General features: G+C 35.4%; 1 protein-coding gene across 1 annotated transcript; it reads right to left on the bottom strand.

The window, feature by feature from the left end:
• Nucleotides 1-4,381: 4,381 nt before the first annotated feature.
• Nucleotides 4,382-6,353, bottom strand: LOC140809867 (phosphatidyl-N-methylethanolamine N-methyltransferase-like). The gene is made up of 2 exons (XM_073167631.1): nucleotides 6,007-6,353; nucleotides 4,382-4,889 (listed from the first exon to the last, which is right to left on the bottom strand). The coding sequence occupies exons 1-2, from the start codon at nucleotides 6,249-6,251 to the stop codon at nucleotides 4,637-4,639; spliced, it is 498 nt and encodes a 165-aa protein (XP_073023732.1). The 5' UTR covers nucleotides 6,252-6,353; the 3' UTR covers nucleotides 4,382-4,636.
• Nucleotides 6,354-21,130: the final 14,777 nt, after the last annotated feature.

Here is a 21,130-nt window from a genome sequence, read left to right as displayed (position 1 = left end):
TACTTCTCATCGGGATTTACAAAGCTAATACTTGTGTGGCCCTCAATGGTTCATTGATACAACTAGCCGTGGGTTCACATCTCCATGTGATTCGGACTAAACATGTCCTTATACGAGCATACCCAATTGCCCCATTCTTACTTATCAACTCCTTGACAGTAAGAACGTCAGAACCCAAGTCTGATAGTACCCAACCAATCACGTTAAACGCCTAGCAGCATCGCTTACGTGATTCCCTAGGTATCACATGATAGTGCCTGCAAGAACCAATCAATTATGGTTAGCGTACAGTACGGTCCCTTCAACTCATATATCCCGACCGATTCGACAACTATTGGTTTATCGAGAGTTGTCAATGAATCGATACTATGTGTCATGTTGTGGTTGCATCGATGGTGTAATCTATGAAACCCCTTTCATAATTACCACCATACTCTGATCAGAGATTTCAACCCACACATACATGAAAAACACATAGGATATCCATACCCGTAGGTAAGCGGTGAATCCCCGGCTACAATGCATCGACTCCTATATGTTTCGCCGTAACACCCAACCTTGCCACCTGATGACCCCATAAGAGTCGGTAAACAAGTCAAAGTGAAACGCTAGCACATAGAGTCTCAATGTTGTCCCGGGTCATAAGGACTAATGGTGTACAACCATAAACTAGGACTTTTCCACTCGATAAGTGAGAACCACTTGGAAAATCCTTTATAGAGGGTTGTTCAGTGCACTCTACAAGGAGCACCTATCTGCATGCTCGGACATCACAATGTCCCCTACCAATGAAACATGGTACTCACATCGCAGATACTAGTCTCTAACTCGAGCGGCCTATATCCTTCTTGGTGGCGGCTAAATCGACTAGGAACCGTTTAGAATATACAGTATTACAAATATGAGTTTCATGATACTCATCATATGAGCATCTCATATTCTTTCTACTATATGTATATTCAAGGACTTTATCTATGCAACTCGCATGGGTATAAAGATAAAGATGTGCCAAATTAATAAATTCAAATATTATTAAAATAAAGATCGTTTATACAAAGAGTTTCATCGTGAACAGTCGGCCAACACTTGGCTCGACGTGCACCTACTCTAACACTTGGATACCCAGGGATGGTTTTTTAACCAGGATTTATGAGCATGGTCCAAAATCTCCGACTTCTTTAACCTTTCAAAATCAGTATCGATGCTTTGGTTTATCTTTATTCTGGAACAGAATTTGGGTTCAATCTTTAAGATGACTAAACCACCATGCGACTGGATACACAACTTTACCATATCAATGTTGCTGGTTCACTTCATCTCCATGAGAGCAAGACTGACGTTACGGCTCATTGCATTTGTTTGTACATTAGCCTTTCCTGATTGATAAAGTATGGAACAGTTATAATTTTCTAGAAGCTCCAGCCATCTTCGGTGTCTCATATTGAGTTCTTTCCGAGTCAATAAGTATTTTAGGCTTTTGTGGTCCATGTAGATGTCAAATTTTGATCCATATGATAAATAATGATGCCACTTGGTTAAAGCAAATACTATAGCTCCTAATTCCATATCAGGCATGGGGTAATTAACCACATGATTCTTTAAGTTTCTCGAATCATACGCAATGACCTTGTCTTGTTGCATTAGCTCGCATCCTAATCTTGATTTGGACGCATTTGTATAGATTAAAAACTCGTCAAATAAAAAGTTTAATATGATATATTTTAATGTATTGTATTGTAAAATTGTATTTCATATGTTCGTTTAGAGTTTGCTTTGTCTGATGTAATGTCATGTATTTAAATAAATTTTATTTACTCTTCCGCTATTATTTTAGTGTTTATATATTTTAGAAGTTGTGTTCCACATCTTATACCCAAAACATGAGAGGAAATATTCATTAAATGTTTTCAAGGGTATAATTTATGATGTAGCAAAATCACTATAATTTGTCACATTGAATGGAAAAAAAATAGCCCAAAATTTTTCTACCTTAGAATTGAGTGAAAGTTTTTCAAAAAAAATCCTCAATATCTTGAGCATGAAGTTTACAAAATTTGGTACAAAAATGTTGAGCTAAGTGGAAATGAAAATTCTTCAAAGTTTGAGTAAAACGGAAAATTTCAAAAAAAATCTTGATATCTCAACGAAAACAAAATAAATTTGTGTTTCTCGGCGGTGCTAGTACAATTAAAATGTTACTAGATTAGGGTTGTCTCCGAAAGAGCTTTCCATCGTTATATTACAAGAGTCAAAATTCCTCCGAGGTAAAAAATTATGGATGCTTGAATTTTGTGTGCAGAACACCTCACTTCAACGGGTATAGCTTAGCTTAGCAAGGTCTACTGGACAACGCCTGCTAGAATTCACCACTAGTGAGTTATAATTCTATTGAAATCAAGTCTACTTTATTCCAGGTCTATTGACAAGGTCTACAACATTCAGACCTATTGATTCCCTGCTACTAGCTACTAGTTTGAGATTACTGATTTCTAGTTTACTAGTTTCGGTCTATTCGTTTCTAGTTTTTTCCCTATTGAATTCAATTGCTCTGAAATCAGACTTGCTGCGGAATTCTAGAATGATAACTTTACAGCTACTGATTTCGCCTCAACTGAAAAGAGGTCTATTGAAATCAAGTCTACAAAATTGAAGGCTGCTTATTTCGAAATTCTTCCTACCAGAACAATAAATTTTGAAGTGTCTAGAGAATGAAACATGGTTCTCTCTTATACCACTTCAATTTCACGCCCCCAAACAGATCCAATATTGACACCGGTGTTGCTCTCAAATATACATTTGAAAACAACAAGCCTCAAAAATACATATTTTATAATATAACCAGTTTGTTCATTCATAATATTGAAATTACATTGTCTTTACAAAATCAAAAAATAACAGAAGTTTAATGATGCGGAATAATATTAAAAAAACTAAACAGCAAGGGTCATCGAGTTCTTCATCACCAAACTTAGAACCGGTTTTGTTCACCATCTTACATATTTTCTTCATTCTTATATGAAAGGAGTTTGAGTAGGAGAGTGATATGGTCATCACTTAGTAAATAGTAAAAATCCTCCTAGCTTTTAAAATTGTTTAAAACAAAAGTCTCGTATAAATAAAGCAGAACAAACGTCACATATTTTCATAAATAAACAGTAGTCATTTTAGAACTGAACGTATTATGAGTTTCATATCTAACTTATATCAATCTCCTATATTTTAATCCTGAAGGGGTGAGGCCGATAATTAGTAATAACAGTAATCAGTAATATTCAAATTATATTCCTACCATTATTTCATAATTTTTAGTGCTTCCAAGATGCAGATTTCGAAATTCGTGCTTTGAACATATAATATACATGCTCGAACGGTTTTAGATCATGTTACAAGTTAAAACAGAAAGCTCACTTACGGTAAATTGCTTAAATAATTTATGTTGGCACTTTGACAAGGTACATAGCTTGCTGCTACAAGGTTAGAATTTGTGTAACACCAACATAGAATTTTATGAGTTATATATAGGAGAAAATTTGACTATTAGGCTCTTATAATGTCATTATTTGAGTTAATACATCAGTTATGTCTGAAGTAGTAATTGAATGTTGACATAGTCTGTTGAATTTCGGCTACTAAATTTTGGTCTGCTGAAATGATCAACCGCTGAAAAATGATTGCTAGCTACTACACAATGCTTGTTGCTGCTGATTTTTTATTCTTGCTGAAAAAAATCACCAGCCTCTAAATTTGCTAGCTGGTGAAAAATGGTAGTTGCAGCTAGAATTTTGCAGCCAATGAAATTTTTAGTTCTGCTAAAATTTCAGGTTCTCACGTCATTTCTCAGCAACAAAGTGAAGTCGTTTTATGTTTCCATTCCAATGCATGCCTGCACTGCCGACTTTGGAGTAAGTTTCCATACCCTTCATATGACTAAACGTTTTTTTTCCTGTTAGATCCAAAAGTGAAAAAGGCATAAAATCTCGAATTGCTCATGTCGACGATGAACAGCACGATGAGATGTAACCTACTCTTGGCAACAGCGCACGCATAACAAAGGAGTAAATCCTAAACACGTAAAAATGGATTAATTTTGTTAAACAAATTACATTGTGAAACAAAGTGGAGATGGTAAGATACTTGGAACCTCAGCTCCACTATTACCTTGATCTCATTTTGGGACCATTCTTATTTATTCTTCTACTTACATGGTTTCTAGAACGAATTAGATTCTCAATTTGTTCTATTCCAGGATAATCTTAGGATGGTTTCATTCAACTTGAAACCTACATATTTTGAAGAGCAGAGGGGTGATTTGATGCCAAAATCTTGGTTTAAATTCAAAGGAGTTGCTGGAGCTTAAAAAGGATAATTCAGTTTGACATCACATCCATGCCACTTTAGTATTAGGAGTAGATAAATCAACACTGACAATAACAAAAATTATTAAAAACAAAACATCTGAAATGGTCATTCTTAATAAAAAGTCATGCAAAACTAATTAACGAAAAAGCTCCACATACATGGCTGATGGCACCAGACTACAAAAACTAAGAAAATTTGTGTAAACACAGTTGCTCCCAAAAGAGGGGTGTTTCTGATGAGTAGAGTGGTTGGTGTGGCCACATAGGTGTGCCTGCTACTAACTCATGATTGGCTTTGCGCGAGTTGCTGGATCCTCCTCTGATTCCACAACGATCATAAATACATATCCTATAATCCACAGGAGAATGTACGAGAATGGAACCCAAGCGAGGCAAGCAACAAGACTTGCTATGCTCCCAATGTACTGAGGATCATTGATTACTCCGAATGGGAACTCAGTAACCCATGGAATGCTCTTCCCAAAACGTACGCCATAATACGTCCCAGATTCTCCCAGCAGCTGATAAACCCTGTGTTTGAAGCAGAAAATGGAGATAACACAGTTACACTTGAGATGTAATGCAGAATTTTTCACATGGTTAAACAGGAATGGAATGAGGTAAGACTGCAGGATAGTTGCTCATTTCCTAAAGAAGATATATCAATAATATGCCACATTAATTTTACTGTAACTTTACCAGAAAATGCAACTTACATTCCCCTCTCCCCATTTTTATTTCACCAAGTGATTATTTGGAAACAATTTCTCGCCATCCTTTTCTTAAGCACTTCTCATAAAAAACCATTTAAAACGGGAGGCAAGTAAGCTGCAGAAGATTCAAGGTACTCATTTATCCTTAAAATGAGCTGTATGTAAGCACGGGTCTGCGTGTTCAGGATTGGCATTTCATTTTGTTATTATTAGTTTGACTATGAACATAAAAATTAAGACCAAGTATCTTCAATCCTATACTCGTTCATTCCAGTTTTAAACTAATTGTAACAAACAAACAAAAACTCCAAGGGATGCAAATTATTGAGGCATTATAATCTGGAGATGGAAGACACGTATCAAAATGCTACTTCAACATAAAAAATGGTATCAAGAAACATGCCTTTCTTAGCAGCAAACACAACCATCTTACAGAAGATCATTTCAAACAGAGTTTGTAATTTTAAATTTACCTTAGGTATCATACTTTCTTTGGCAAATTATCAATGTCCATCACTTACTGTCCTAGTTAGTAGCATTTTATAGAAGCTACTTCTTTTCAGTTCTTTATCTAGTCTTTATCAATCCCCAACTTATACTAAAAAAGCTTATGCATTCAGACAAAAAGGAAAAAAAAAATGCATCAGGAGATGTAAATGAATATGAGCATATAGACATTGATAGAGCAAGTAGCAATTAGCTACTTTGAGACAACATAAAGCAAAACGAATAAAAGTCAGTCTTTTTGCAACACGTAAATGTAATACATCCATATCTATTATCATTGAGTGAGCAACGCACCATTCATCTGTCTTCCCCTAGGACAACAAAAAGAAGTAGAACCCAAAAGCAATGGATGAAGTAACATTTTGTACGATCAAAATCCCAATAAAATTTCATTTACATAAAAACACTGAGAGCTACAGATTTGTCACCTGAAGTTGAGAAACTGGCCAACGATGAAAAGGGACCAAAAGTACAAAGGCGGCGGCCAAGAAAAAGTGGACACTGAAAAAAGCGATGCGAACTGGACCAACTTCAGAAAGTGCGACACCAGTGCCATGATTCTACATGGATCACGCTGTCTTCCGCAGAGATCCACCCATGTCTGCGGATTCCTCCATAGAAAGAAGTAAAATGGGAATGGAGACAACACACCTACACATGCCCATATGCCCATTCTCTTGCAGGGAATTGGCTTCTCGAGGGAGGCAGCTCTCTTTCTGATTCACTGTAGATGGTCGGCGCAGTTTGTTCATGACATTGGTGAACAGGGTAATTATCAAATTTTAATTTTAATATATTAAAATATTTTTAATCAATTATTGCTGGTTAATTGCCCCACATCGGTTGGATCAATAATATGAGAGTTGTATATATGGGCTTGGACAATCCTCTCCCTTGAGCTAGCTTTTGGAGTTGAGTTAGGACCAAGTTTCAATCTTAACATGGTATCAGAGCCCGGGTTCCACCGTTATGTGTTGGACCGTGTTCATTTTTAGGCGTAAGAGGGATGTGTTAATTGTCCCATATCTTTTGGATCAATAACCTGAGAGTTGTATATATGAGCTTGGACAATTCTCCCCTCTAGAACTAGTTTTTGAAATTGAGTTAGGTCCAAGTTCTAATCTTAACATTGTTTATTTCATTTTTTATTTTATTATTTAATAAAATATCATAAATTTTTATATAGAAAGTGTTTTTTTTAGATGGACACGTCTGCCATTGCATCACAGTTTCTTAGAAACTTTTCTTGAAGATCCCTCTTGGTACACGTACATGATATCAAGAACTTTTCTTGAAACTTCATAAAAGAATTTTTCTTCAAACTTTTCTAGAAATGGTGTTCAAACTGCTTAAATTAATTTTGTATAGCTAAATAAAATTAATTTATGTTAATTTTTTTGTAGACATTTCATTGTTTATCTGATTATTATTTTTTGAAAAATATAACTATATTAAGAAAGTTGAATTTTGTCTCTAATCAAGTTGATATGAAATTATGATATTTTGAATTTTTTTTTCAAAACCAGTTGTTTTGAGTTAATATATGATCAACTTCACTAGAAAAACCCAATGAAGCAATGAAAAAGCAATCATAGTGTAACGATTATAGGTTATCTCGATCTTGATTTCCATGTGAGGCCTTCTCTCGTAAACATGATTCCTCTAAACCTTCTTCCTCACGTGTTTTCTCACACGTCATCACACATAGAATATATCACCCTTGGAAAGTGATTTTTTGGCATATCTCAACACTCGAACTCAGGATCTCCAGAGTAGTTCAATTTGTACCAAAACTCTAGGAATCTAGATATTTAATCTTGGAGGTAATAGGTTCGAGTGTTTGGAGAGACGAAAATAACCCATTTTCCAAGATATTCTATGAGTGACGACGCAAAAAAAACCCCAAGAGGAGCTCAAGATCGAGACAGACAATGGTCGTTACACGTAGAGATCTAAGTCACATGAAGTCGAGAAATTGGATGAAAATAGAAAAACGACATGAACTTGATCAACTTCAAAAATAGTGACACCAATCCCAAAGGGTCACGCTGTCTGCCCATAAAAACAAATGAAAAGGGAATGGGAACTACGCTTTTATGCATCCCCACGTCTCCGTAAAACTGATTTTAGCTGCAGGCTTACCACCCATTGACATGTTAGCGTATCTTTTTCTCATACTTAAGATGTAACAGAAGTTTTAAATTTTTATTTTGACATTCTAAACATTCTTGGGTGTCATATGATTTAAAATCATTCAGAGGGCATTTAAATTTTATTTACCTTTGTATATTCAACATCGACTCCAACTATTCCGATGTTTAGACACTAATAGCTCTTCTTGTAAATCTCTACGAACTTTTTTCAGCCTCCTTAATTAGATCCACGGTCAGAGACTACGTTTCTCATGTAGGCTGCATTAGAAATCCACATGAAATTTGTGTCGAGATTAGATTGTCGAAATTTTAAAAAAAATCCGATGGCGGTGTGGGGACGTTGTGGCAGCGGTGCTATGGATGAAGAAGTTCGGCCAAACTTCTATCGAGGAGGGAAGCTGGATTTTTCTTTTTCCAAACTTTTGTCTTCTAAAATGGGGACACAGAGGAAATCTATACTTTATTTTCTTGATGTTTTTGTTGTATATCTTTCTGTTATGTATATTATCAATTCTTCGATAACATATATATAAATACAATATTTCAATCGATTAAGATTCTAACCTTAACAGGATTTTATATTTTCATTATTTTAAATTCTCATATGATATTTTCTATTCTTAAAAATATCATGTATAGCTAACTCTTGATAATATATGATATGTATATAATGCATATCTTTATATAAATAAATATATATATATATATATACACACACACACACATATGAAATTAAATTAGTATATTCCATTAGAATCTTGTATATGGTAGTCACCACTACAAAATTTGTTATTTAATTAGTGTATTCTAAATTTACTACATAAATAATTATGAACTTATTTTAACTCCAATTGACGATCAGACAACACCGATGTATCGAGAGAACAAACTCTCTTATATAATAAAAAATGAAATTTTGAAAAAGAAAAAATTCCATTGATTAATTTTTTGCAGCTACTAGTTTTGTGAACTCCTTCACTAAAATTGGCAGTTTCACTCTCTTCACTTAATTGACATCTAAGGTAAATTCCACAATTTCCAAAAATGAAATCCATTTGTAAAATCCTTCGTAAACAATATGTTTGATCTCCATAAAACTACATTCGTCAAATTCAACTCCTTGAATTTGAATATCTCAACGGGAACGCAGAATCTGATACTTGTGTTACCCTCAATGATTCAGGGGTACAACTAGCCGTGGGTTCACAACTTCATGTGATTCAGAACAACATTTGTTCTTATTTGGGCTCACCCTTATCAGCCTCATTTATTGCATCAAGACCTTGATCAAGAACGTCAGAACTCAAATCTGATTGCACTCATCGGATCATGATAAGAATGTCTTGTAGCATCACCCATTTATCCTTCAGATATCACTGATAATGTCTACAAGAACTTTAAGTTATTATTAGCGTATAGAACAGTCCATTCAACTCATATATCCCGATCTAATATGAAACTATTAGTATATCAAGAGTTACAAATGGATTTCATAACGATGTGTTGTATCTTTGAGTAATATAGTGAAATGGTATGTGAAACTGAAGAAGCAACTTTCCAAAATGCACATGTCTTACTCTAGTCAGAGATTCCTTACACAACTAACTCATCAAATCGCGTATGATATCTTCGCTCATATGTGAGCGGTGAATCCTAGGCTAGAATGCATCGACCCCAGTGTATTTCGAAACTATATCCAACATCGCCACCTGATGACCCTCAATGGAGTTGGTAAATTGATCAAAGTGGATGGTAGTACGTAGATCCTCCACATTGTTTCATGTCAAAAGACTAATAGTGTACAACTATAACCACAAACTATTCCACTAGATAAGTGGAAACCACTCGGAAAGCCTTAGAGACGGTTGTTCAGTACATCATCAAATGAGCACTCATCTGGTACTTATTGTATATGCAAGAACTTTATCTATGTAGTTTACATTGATATACAGATAAAGTAAATGTCGTAATTGGATAAAAACCATAAAGCATTATTAAAATAAAGATCTTTTTACACAAGATTCAAGATAGGAGAAACCACAAGTTGACTCACTAGGGACTTACTTTAACAATATCCCACTTGTCCTATAGACAATCACCCATTGATCTCAAAGCCCATTCTTTTACATGTTTCTCAAACAATGGTTCTATCAAGGGCTTTGTCAGTGAATCAACAATGTTATCTACAGATACGACTCTCTCTACTGATATGTTTCCACTTCCCACAATCTCTCGTATTATGTGGAATTTTCTCAATATATTTTTGGATCGCTGATGAGACCCCAGTTCTTTTTTTTTTGCAAAATGGCACCGGTGTTGTCACAATAAACCCGAGACTGGATAAACTACTCGAGGAATGACACCTAACTCTTGAACAAAATTCCTCATCCAAATTTTCTCCTTTGCTGCAGCTGATGCAGCTATATAGTCAATCTTAATCGTTGAATCCGTTGTGTTGTCTTGCTTGAAACTCTTCCAAGAGACAGCACCACCATCGAGCCTGAATACGAATACAGAGATTGATTTTGAATCATCCACATCTGATTGGAAGATAGAATCAGTATAGCCTTCAAATTTTAGTTCTCCACTCTCATAAATCATGAACAAATCCTTAGTGCTTCTCAAGTATTTAAGAATACCTTTACGACCTTCCAATGAAATGGGCCTAGATTCGACTGATATCTTCTTGCAATACTCAATGAAAAAGAGATTGGGTCAAGCTGATATCATGTCATACACACTACTACCGATGACAAATGCATATGGAATGCAATTCATGGTTTCTATCTTCTCATCACTCTTAGAGCACATAGACTTGGAAAGAGTCACACCATGACACATTGAGAAATATTCTATCTTGGACTCCTCCATATAAAATCTCCTTAGGATGGTATCGATATAATTAGATTGGTGAGCCCTAGCATCCTTTTTCCCTATAAATTTGTATTCCTGATATGTATGATGCTTCACCAATATCCTTCATGGAAGATATATTATCCAACCAAACTTTAGTTGACTACAACATCTCTACATCATTCCCAATTAGTATTATTCATCAACATAAATTACTAAGAATGTTAGTGCACTCTCACTAACCTTCTTGCATACACATGTTTCCTCAGAATTTTAAACAAAGTCAAAAATTTTTATAGTATTGTCAAATGTGAGGTTCAAACTCCTCGATTCCTGTTTGAGTCTATAGATGGATTATCTAAAGTTTACATACTTTATTATCACTTCTTGTTGATATGAATACTTCAGGTTAAGAGTCATCTTTAAGTAACATGGTCTTCACATACATTGTCAAATTTCATAGTCATACCATACTGTTATAGCTAGAAATATCCAAATAGACTTGAACATTGCGATTGAAGAAAATTTTCCCCATAGTCAATACCTTGCTTTTAACCATATCCTTTTGCTATCAATATTGCTTTTAAGGTCATTACCTTCCCATCTGCCCCAAGTTTCTTTTTGTAAATCCATTTATTTCTTATGAGAACATCTCTCTCATGTGGATCTACTAAGGACCATAACTGGAAGACATGAAGTTCATCTCGAACTGCATGGATATAAGCAATTTGGATGAATCGACATCTGATAATATTTCTTTGAAGTTTCTTGGATCAAATCCAGGAATAGACTCATCTTGGTCATCTTCAAGAGCAGGCTCATCCTCTTATGTGGTCTTGAGACCCTTTCGGATCTTCTATGAGTTTCTATCTCTTCAAATGGCTGTTGAGGTGTGGCTTCTACTATTTCAAGAGTGGGTATTTCTCTTATCTATTCGAGTTTATTATCCTACATTTCAATCAAATAGAAACTCCTTCTGCAATAAGATGTCATTTCTTGAATCAAACCCATTTGTTTGATTGATATCATAGAAATAATATCCAACGAAATTCTCTGATATCCCACAAAATAATACAAATTGGCTCTGCTATCCAATTTTTCTCCCACTGTCTGCTATACATAAGCAAGACATTCTCATATTCTTAAGAAATAATTATTTCGAAGGTTTTCCTATGCATATCTCATGTGGAATTTTATTCACTTCTTTGTATGGACTTGGTTCAAGATTGCCCTAGTCTCAAGAGCAAATCCCCAAAAGAATGTCGAAAATTCAGTGAATCTCATAATAGATCGAACAATGTCTATCGATTTCTGATTACGGCTTTCTGACACACAATTCAACTGGGTTGTGGTAGGTGGGGTCTACTATGTGAGATTCTCATTCTCCTTAAAGTAGTCATGAAATTCAATATTTAAATATTCTTCACGTCGATCATATGGAAGTGTTTTAATACTATTTCATAATTTTTTTCTCTAACTCAGCTCTAGTTTTAGATTTTTATTTCATTAAATATGCATACGCATACCTCGAAAAGTCATCAGTAAAGCTAATGAAGTCAGATTTTTCGCATCTTATGTTAACACTTCGCGGGCCACAGACATCTGCATAGATCAAATCCAATAGATTATGTAGGCGCTCCACTTTTCTTAGGAAGGGACTTTGGTTTAAAATATCTTCTTTTTTTGCATTGAAATAGTTTGTACATTGTTTAATGGATTATCACCATATTCTTTGAAATCTAGTTGTTGCTAGAATACTTCTAGCTGAAATACTTTCCAATGTCCATGCTTCTTGCAATAGAGACAAACTTGTTCTGACTTATCAAGCTTTGTGGACCCTTTAAGTATTCTTCGAAGCTTGCTTTTATTGAATTTGTTTTTCTTGTGAGGGGCATAATTCTTCTTCTTTTTACCTTGCGGGACCTCTTTTTGTATTAGACGGGAGCCCACTAAGAAAGCAACATTTTCCTTCTTTATGGTGGCCTCGTAAGTCGTAAGCATATTGACTAGATCTTCAGAGCTATTCTCTATCTTATTCATATTGAATTTCACCATAATCTCATAAAATGAAGAAGAGAGTGACAACAAGACTTTGTCATCATTGAACTCCATGGAAATCATCAGTTTCAAGCCCACCACCTTCTCGATAAGCCTAATAATATGTACATCAAGCTCATGGTTCAGGGCCACATCTTACATGCATGCAGTCATGAGCTCCTTGATAGTAGTGTGTCTCGCTATACGAGTTTGCAAAACCAACTCTTGTATGTGCTTATGAAAATCAACATCATTCATTATTTCCTTAAATTGTCTCTTCAATTCATTTGATATATGAGTGAGAATATTACACTTCAACTTACATACTATGATCCCACAATCTTGCATGCTTCTACCAATTCAGAAAGACTGAGTTTGTGTGTCATTTTCTCAGGATTCAGAAATATTTTAATTTCTTAGCCAATCTTGAAAATTAGGGTTCAATTAGCTTGTTTTAATCGAAAATATACTGAATATGAAAAATTAGTTCATACATGTATTGAGGAAAATATATATCTCTTGTTCAATCGAATCCAAAAGAAGAAGTCCCTGAGGTTCAATTTATAGTTCATGAAGTGAGTGGAAAATATTGTGAACAAAAGAGTGAGATATGACTATAGAAAGAAAACAAGATGAAAAATATAAGATGAAAGAAAGAAAAGAAAAAGACGTCAAAAAAAAAGAAGAGAAAATAAATTAATGCCCCAAAAGAGTGAGAATGAGATAAACTTGATTTTGTATAAACCCTTTAAAGTATCTTTGTACAAAGAGGTTTACTCACATTATGATGATATAGCCAGTTTAATCTCGAGCATTGTTATTTTCTTCTTTGCATGACTATGGAAATGTAATGGCGAGGAGACAAACGAGTCTTGTTGATGGAAGAATCCAACGGGTTGAGCCATATGAATTCAAAAGAACTCAAGGTGAGGTAAGTGTACTTGCTCTCATACAGCGACTGAAAGGTATATCTTTCTTCCTTACCTCAATTCTATGTTTTTTTTCAAGAGTTTGAAGAACAAGTTTCAAATGTGGTAGCAAAGAGACTGGATTTATGCTTAACTTTTTCTAATTTCTATGGATTTGAGGGTAATGAGAAATTTCATGTACATATTGTGATTTCTGATTTCTTAAAATTTGCAAAATTCATAAATTTAGTCGTAGCAATGACGTGTTTGCATTTGAGTTAAATTCTTGTGATAGATTAAAGGACTGGATGGATAAAACATGTAGTATGTTCTATTTGCATTATTATTATTATTATTTATTGGGTGATATTGGTGAAATGTGCATGGAGGGATATGAGAAGTTTTATGTTCATGATGAATATTGGTGTAAAGAGCATAAATTCATTGTATATTCATTGCATGAGTTACATGATAGTGAGGTGTAAAGTTTTGGCTTGATAATTGATGTATTGCATGATTTTCTGTGTTGGTTACATATGAAGCAGTATGTTGAGTGGAATAGTGAAACATGCATTGCATATAGGAAGACAACATCTAGGAAAAATTCTTATGTATTTCATAAACTAATTCTTCTTCCTAGTGAGATATGGATGTATAATTGTATGTATTTTATTTATGTGTTAACTAGGTATAAGAAGGGGAGGAACTTGATTTTCATGATGCTTAATGAGATTTTGTTATTTTCATTAGGTGTCATTTGTTAATTGGTGTATGGTGAAGTTGGTGATTATATTATGAAGGCAACCATAGGGTTATGGTTCCAAACAGTGATGGAGCACATGGACGGCAGTGCCTAGAGACTAGAGTTGAAAGGTAAGCATGTTAATATAATTTTTTTATTCACTTGCTTCGTTTTTGTGCAAGGAGTGAAGATTTTAGGACAAATCTTTTTGAAGAAGGGGAGTATGATATAAATCTTACCGGGGAAGATGTGCTAAATATTTGGAAGAGATACAGACAGGTGTGTTGTCTAAGACGTACAATCTTGATGATGATTAAATGTTGGATCGGTTTACTACTGGAATAAGTGTTTAGAAGGGGCGTTGAATAAACACTTTTGGTTTTGTAGCTTCTGAAGAATATAGTGTCAGTTTTGTAAGAAACTGAAACTGAAAATCTTTTCAGTTGATGACAATCAGTTTAACTGAGAAAACAGTTGCGGAAGTAAACTGACTGAAAGATAGAATATGTAACTGAAATAAAATGACACACAAGAGTTTATGGATGTTCGGAGAATGAATCCCTCCTACGTCACCCCTTCTATCACAAAGATAGGATATTCAATAAAAGAATTTGATCAATACAAGATTGCATAGACCCACTTCAGTTTTGGACTTAACACTGCCAATACTGAAAATCTTAGTATACAATTTCTTACGGTTCGTAAACTGATCTTAGCACAACTTGAATGAATATACAACAAATGACTTGTGCTATTTAAGCTCGAAATATAGCCTTGAATGCTACTGATATTTCTGATAACTGTGAGCTTGTGAATGTTCTAGAGCAGCGTAACAGCAAGATGAATAGAAGCTTGTTGTCTCTTCAACTGCTCTTCTCGCCTATCTAGAGGCATCTCTTTCAACGGTAACAATAAATACAATTTCATTCTTTATAACCGTTGAATGCCACGTCAACATTCTTCTGACATTTGTACACTGTAGACTCTGAAATGTGGCGTTCCACTACGAGTTGCAGTCTGTTGTACTATTTGTCAGTTGTCGTTATCAACTGATGATGTGTACAGCTGAGAGATCAGCTGAAAGACACTCTGCTGGAAAGCTCATAACTGATTGTTTAAACTGATCAGTTCCCAACTGATCAGTCCAACATAGATAAGATTCAGCTGGCTTCAGTTGCCGTTGATAATGTACGCATTAATCTTCAGCTATTGGCAACTATCAGTTGTATGATTTTAGTTAGTTAAGTTCATTCTCCTTTGATCAGTTATTCAAATAAATTTAAACTCTTAGTTTGTCAAACTACCAAAACTTAGTTTCCAACAATTTCCCTCATTTTTCGTGTTTGACAAAACTTGTAATGTATGAACTGATCAGCTGAACTTAAGATAGAACTCTAATTTTATTGTAGATAAAATAACTCCTCTAATGTACATATTCGTACAAAGAATAAAGAATAAAGAATCTTCAACAATTGAACTGAAATCAGTTGACCTTCATACATTCTTTTTCTTCCCTTTTTCTTATTCTGTTTCTTTCATAACTTCTCCCTTTTTGTCAATCACATCCACTTTTCTTGTTAAAATGCGAACATATGCTGCAATATCTGATACGGCATTCAACATAATACTTTGCAGCAGGTCAATCCTTTTAGTGAATCTTTCTTCAAGAAAGTCAAATCGCCTGTCGACAAGTGCTTGAGTTTGGAAGTGATATTCAGTCGACAGCCTGTCTTTCTTGATATTTTCCATCTGGAGGAAGAGATCAGTCACATTTCTGTTAATCTGACCCAGTCCTCTCTGTGAAAATTCATAATTTGAATTTAGCTTCAGGGTATGTGCCAGCTGAGTGGATTGAATAGCAGAAATAGCATTCATCATATTGACGAGATTTCATTGAATGGTTTGGAGTTCTTCAAATAGAGCATCAGAGTCTGAAACTCTGGGAGACATGGCTCCGAAGTTTCTAGAATTTGTTCCCTTTCTTGTGAAGCAAACACAACCATAGCGCTGTCAGTTTGTTCTATTTCATGCATAGCTATTTCTGAAATTCCTTCAGTTGTAGGTACCTAGGGAGGAGCGGAGACAGATAGAGGAGCAAAAGAATTAGAAGGTTCTTTGATTGGCTCAATAACTAATTCTACAGTTGGTTCAACAACTGGATCTCAATTGTTTGTTCAGTTGGCGGAGGAACCGATTCTTCAGTTGGAACTGAATGTAGTTGATCCTCTTTAGCCGTTTGAATGACTACTTGTACAGATTGCCTCAAAACTGCTTGTTCAGTCACAACTTCTGACTGAACTGACTCTGTAGGTTGTTCAAACAAGATTTCTTCAGCTGGTTCTTCACAAATGACAGCTTGATCAACTGGTTTTTCAGTTGCATCTTCAACTGATCTAGTAGTGTCCAGCTTAATATCTGAGGTCACTGATTTGATTACTTCATCTATATTGGCCAAAGATAAATCAGCTTCAAAATAAGGCTGGTGGATCAACATTAAAAGATAGAGGTTCTAAAGATGAGGATGAAGGAGCAACTGATGTAGAAGGAGCAACAGATGGTTCTTTTGAAGGTTCTTGAACTGATGGTACAGTTGCATCCTCTGATACATCTTGAGAGGCAGCTGGGATGATCAGTTCTTGACCTGTTTTCCAGTTCTTGATCTTCATTTGTAATGAAATTAGATCGGAGTCCAACTGATCATTTACGGCTTTGTCATTGAAATCAGTCGGACTAGTTGGATCATAATTTAATCGTAACTGACTAACTATCTGCTGAAGTCTCTTCCTTCTCAGTTGATTGAAGAAATAATGCTTACGTTCCAAAGCTTGGACGATTGTAGGGGCCTTGACTACCTTCAGAACGAGATTCTCCAAGTCAACAAATCTTTTCAGAGTGGATTTCTTCTGAAGTTTCTAAGCAAAAACTTTTGTTTTGAATTTTACCCATTGATCATAAGCCTTGAGCTTGTCTTCTGCAAAATCATTGATCTCTTGCCAAATAAGATCGATATGTGTTTGAACAGCATTTGTTGGCCTAGGCTCTTCATGCAATTTCCCTTTGCCCTTGGGATCAGTTAAGGAATGAGTAAGACTCAACCCTGAAGTGGTTGCATCTATTTGTTCTCGAATCACTATCCCCTTTGGTCTGGCAATAGGTAAAGGAGTATAGATAGAAATAGTGATAACGGCGTCTTAACTCCAGCCAGTTTCTTTTTATCACCAGATTCGGTGACCTTCTTCTTTGGTAGAACTGAGGATCGGTTGGGATTGCTTGTAGTGGGACAGCATTGATAGGATGTTCAGCTCCAGACAGCTTCAATCTATCAGTTGGGATTGTCCCAACAACAGTAGTAGGCTTGACCTTTTAAGTACGTGGTTTCTTCACAACTTTGGGTGAAGGAGTTTTCTCAGATTCGATTTCGCTGACAATCAGCATACACATGATTGTTTTCTTTTTAATCTCCTTTCGAGCCTTCTTGACTGATTTGGGAGCTGCTTCTGTCCCAATTTCCTTCTTCACCTTAATGAACTGCTCAGGTGACATGTCCAGTTTCTGTTTGGGCGGCTAGACAGACTTGGCATTGAAAATTTTTATCTTTGATGACTTCTCAGAATCATCAGTCATCAAACCTTTAACTTTTAGCACATGGTTGAGCTGCACCGCAAAGCCTTTGGACTGTTTGGCAGTTTGAAACATGTTCCTCAGAATACTGAAGATGATGTTTCTCCTGTTCATCTTCCTTCCAGTCATTATAATAGCAGTCATGGCTTGAAACTTTTCGAGAGTGAGGGCAGCAAATGATCCTGCCTTGGCTACAATATCAGCCAGTAGTTGTACTTCTGGCTTAAGTTCCTTCTTAGAATTTGAAACTTTGATCTTCTGACCAGTAGCAGAAAGGGTAGTTTGCATTACCTCAATATTAGATGCTTTTATATCAGAAAGATTGATAAGTCCGTCGGCTGGAAGATGAAAGAAATTACAGAAAAACTCTTCCTCATTAATCAGTAACTTACCACTTACAGTCGATGCAATATGTCCTTCTTGAGTAACATATCCAGTGGCATAGAGTTCTTGGATTTCTTTCACATAGATTTCCTGGGAAGATAATCCCAAAAACTGCTTCAGACCTGCTTCTTCCAATTTCAGAAAAATATTCTTGATTTCCTCCTCTTTCATAGTGAAGATAGAGTCGAAGTCAATCGCCATTGCATTTAAGAGGTGAGCTGGGATCTGGTTTGCCATTTGATTGCTTAAAATCTGCGAGAAAGAAGATCTACTTTGGGTAGATTTTTGCTCGAGAAATGCTGAAAGTGCTTGTAAAGAAGAACTGAATTGGAGCGGGGAAGATGATATATGTTGGTGACTGTTCAAATTTTTTGACATGAGTCAGTCCAGAAAAAAATTGATTTGAAAATGTGTGTTCGTGTGGTAAAATCGTGTGTAACAAGGTGATGGTTTACGTGAGTCCACGTTTCAAAGTACTAGTCATTGAAAGACAACTTTTAATGCTAATATAAGCAGTCACAACATTTGATTTGAAATAAAATACGATTGATTAGTTAACTTACATGAGAAGATTAGATAAATTATCAACTGAACGATCAGTTGTGAAACTGAAACGTTTCAAATGAAAATTCACTAACTATTGTCTTCTCAGTTAACTTCTTAAAATCGATATTCCCCCTAAATAAATGCATGTATAAAGACGAAGATTTAAAATGACAGAAACAACGTAATAAATCTTGTGCTTCAGAATATAAAGCGCCGAGGATAATGATTACGTCTCTTCAGATGCCTTGAACATGCGCTTATAAATAAGAGCAACAAAGTTAGTTTAACCACATTAGCAAAAATATATCACGAGATATAATGGCAGGTCCAAGTAGTTCAAAGGTTCTCGACTTGGTTGAAGAGTTCAATGAATCAGCTTCGAGACAAGAAAGATATCTATGGAAGATAAAGTCTTCCACAAAGTTCTCCGCTTTTGGCAAAAACTCCAAGATCTCCGTCTCAGTCTGCAGGGAGTAGCAGGTTCCACCTCTAAACAGGTGGCACTACTGAAGAAATATCGGCGGCGCCTGCGCGTTGCTGATGAGGTGGATATCTTCACTGATGAAGGTGTCTACCTACTAATGCTGAAGAAGGAGAAATGGACTCTGAAGCACATAGAGATTTTAGAGGGCTTTTTGAAGACTTCCACGGCGGTCATATCTTGTTGGTTGACCTCGTGGAGGTCTGCTGTTAAAAAGGAAGTTAAACTTGTACGCTCAGTTTATTATAAATGAAATTTTTATCTAATTTATCGTTGTCTCTTTATTTTCTGCAAAAAAACCAATATCAGTTGGTAAATATATAACAAACTGAATACGGCAAAAGATAAGAGACTAACTGACATCAGTTGAGAAATGGTTAAAGAATTGAATATTGTAACTGATAAAAGACTGACTGGTATCAGTTGATCAACATCTAAAGAATATTCTGATGAGCCACTTAACTGAAACCAGTTGATAAATATTTAAATGAAAGATCTGATGAAAACAACCATAAGACTGATTAAGATAAATCAATTAAACCAAGTATATTGTGAAAGTGAGAAACTTAGTATCTGGTAATGGTTTGGTGAAGATATCTGCAGCTTGTTGTTCAGTTGACACATATTCCAGTCTGATAGCTTTCTTCAAAACATGATCTCTGATGAAGTGATGTCTGACATCAATTTTCTTGGTCCTTGAGTGAAGAAATGGATTATATGTAATAGCAATTGTGCTCGCATTATCATAGAATATGGAGATTATTTAGCGTCAACTCCATAATCTTTCGGTTGTTACTGAACCCATAGCAATTGAGCACAGCAGCTTCCAACAGCAAGGTATTCTGCTTCAGTTGTGGAAGTTGCTATAGATGTTTGCTTCTTGCTGAACCAAGAGATCAGTCAGTCTCCAAGAAACTGATATGATCCACTGGTGCTTTTACGATCTAGCTTACATTCTGCATAATCTGCATCTGAATATCCAACTAAATTGAAGGAGGAGTCTTTAGAGTACCACAATCCCACATTTTGTGTGCCCTTAAGATATTTTAAAATTCTTTTAGCGGCTATAAAATGCGATTGCTTAGGATTTTCTTGAAACGAGCACACATGCAAACAACAAATACAATATCAGGACGACTAGCAGTTAGGTACAATAATGAACCTATTAAACCTCAGTATAGTGTCGCCTCAAGTGATATTCCCCCTTGATCATTTTCTAGTTTGACTGATGAAATCATGGGTATACTTGCGCCCGAGCATGTTTCCATACCAAATTTCTTGAGCAATTCCTTAGTGTATTTAGTTTGACTGATGAAAGTACCAGTTTCTAGTTGCTTTACATGCAGACCGAGAAAAATTGTCAGTTCACCTATCATACTCATCTCGAATTTTTCCTGAATCAACTTAGCAAACTTCTTGCATAATTTGGGGTTAGTTGTCCCAAAAATAATATCATCAACATAAATTTGCACAAGTAAAATATGACCATCTTTGGAAAATTTGAACAAAGTATTGTCAAGTGATCCTACAGTAAAGTCGTGATCAGTTAAGAATTTTGAAAGAGTTTCATTCCAAGCTCTTGGAGCTTGTTTAAGACCATACAATGCTTTGTTCAAATGATAAACATGATCAGGAAATGAGTGATTAATAAAACCTGGAGGTTGTTCAACGTAGACTTCTTCTTGCAACTGACCATTCAGAAAGGCACTCTTCACATCCATTTGATATACTTTAAAGTTCTTGTAGTATGCATAGGCGAGGAATATTCTGATTGCTTTCAGTCTAGCAACTGGTGCATATGTTTCATCGTAGTCAATTCATTCTTCC

Source organism: Primulina eburnea, chromosome 13, assembly GCF_022965805.1.
Source record: "Primulina eburnea isolate SZY01 chromosome 13, ASM2296580v1, whole genome shotgun sequence".
In the NCBI taxonomy this organism is placed as follows: Eukaryota; Viridiplantae; Streptophyta; class Magnoliopsida; order Lamiales; family Gesneriaceae; genus Primulina; species Primulina eburnea.
Note: the sequence above shows the minus strand (reverse complement) of the source record. Positions and strands in the feature narration are given on the sequence as shown.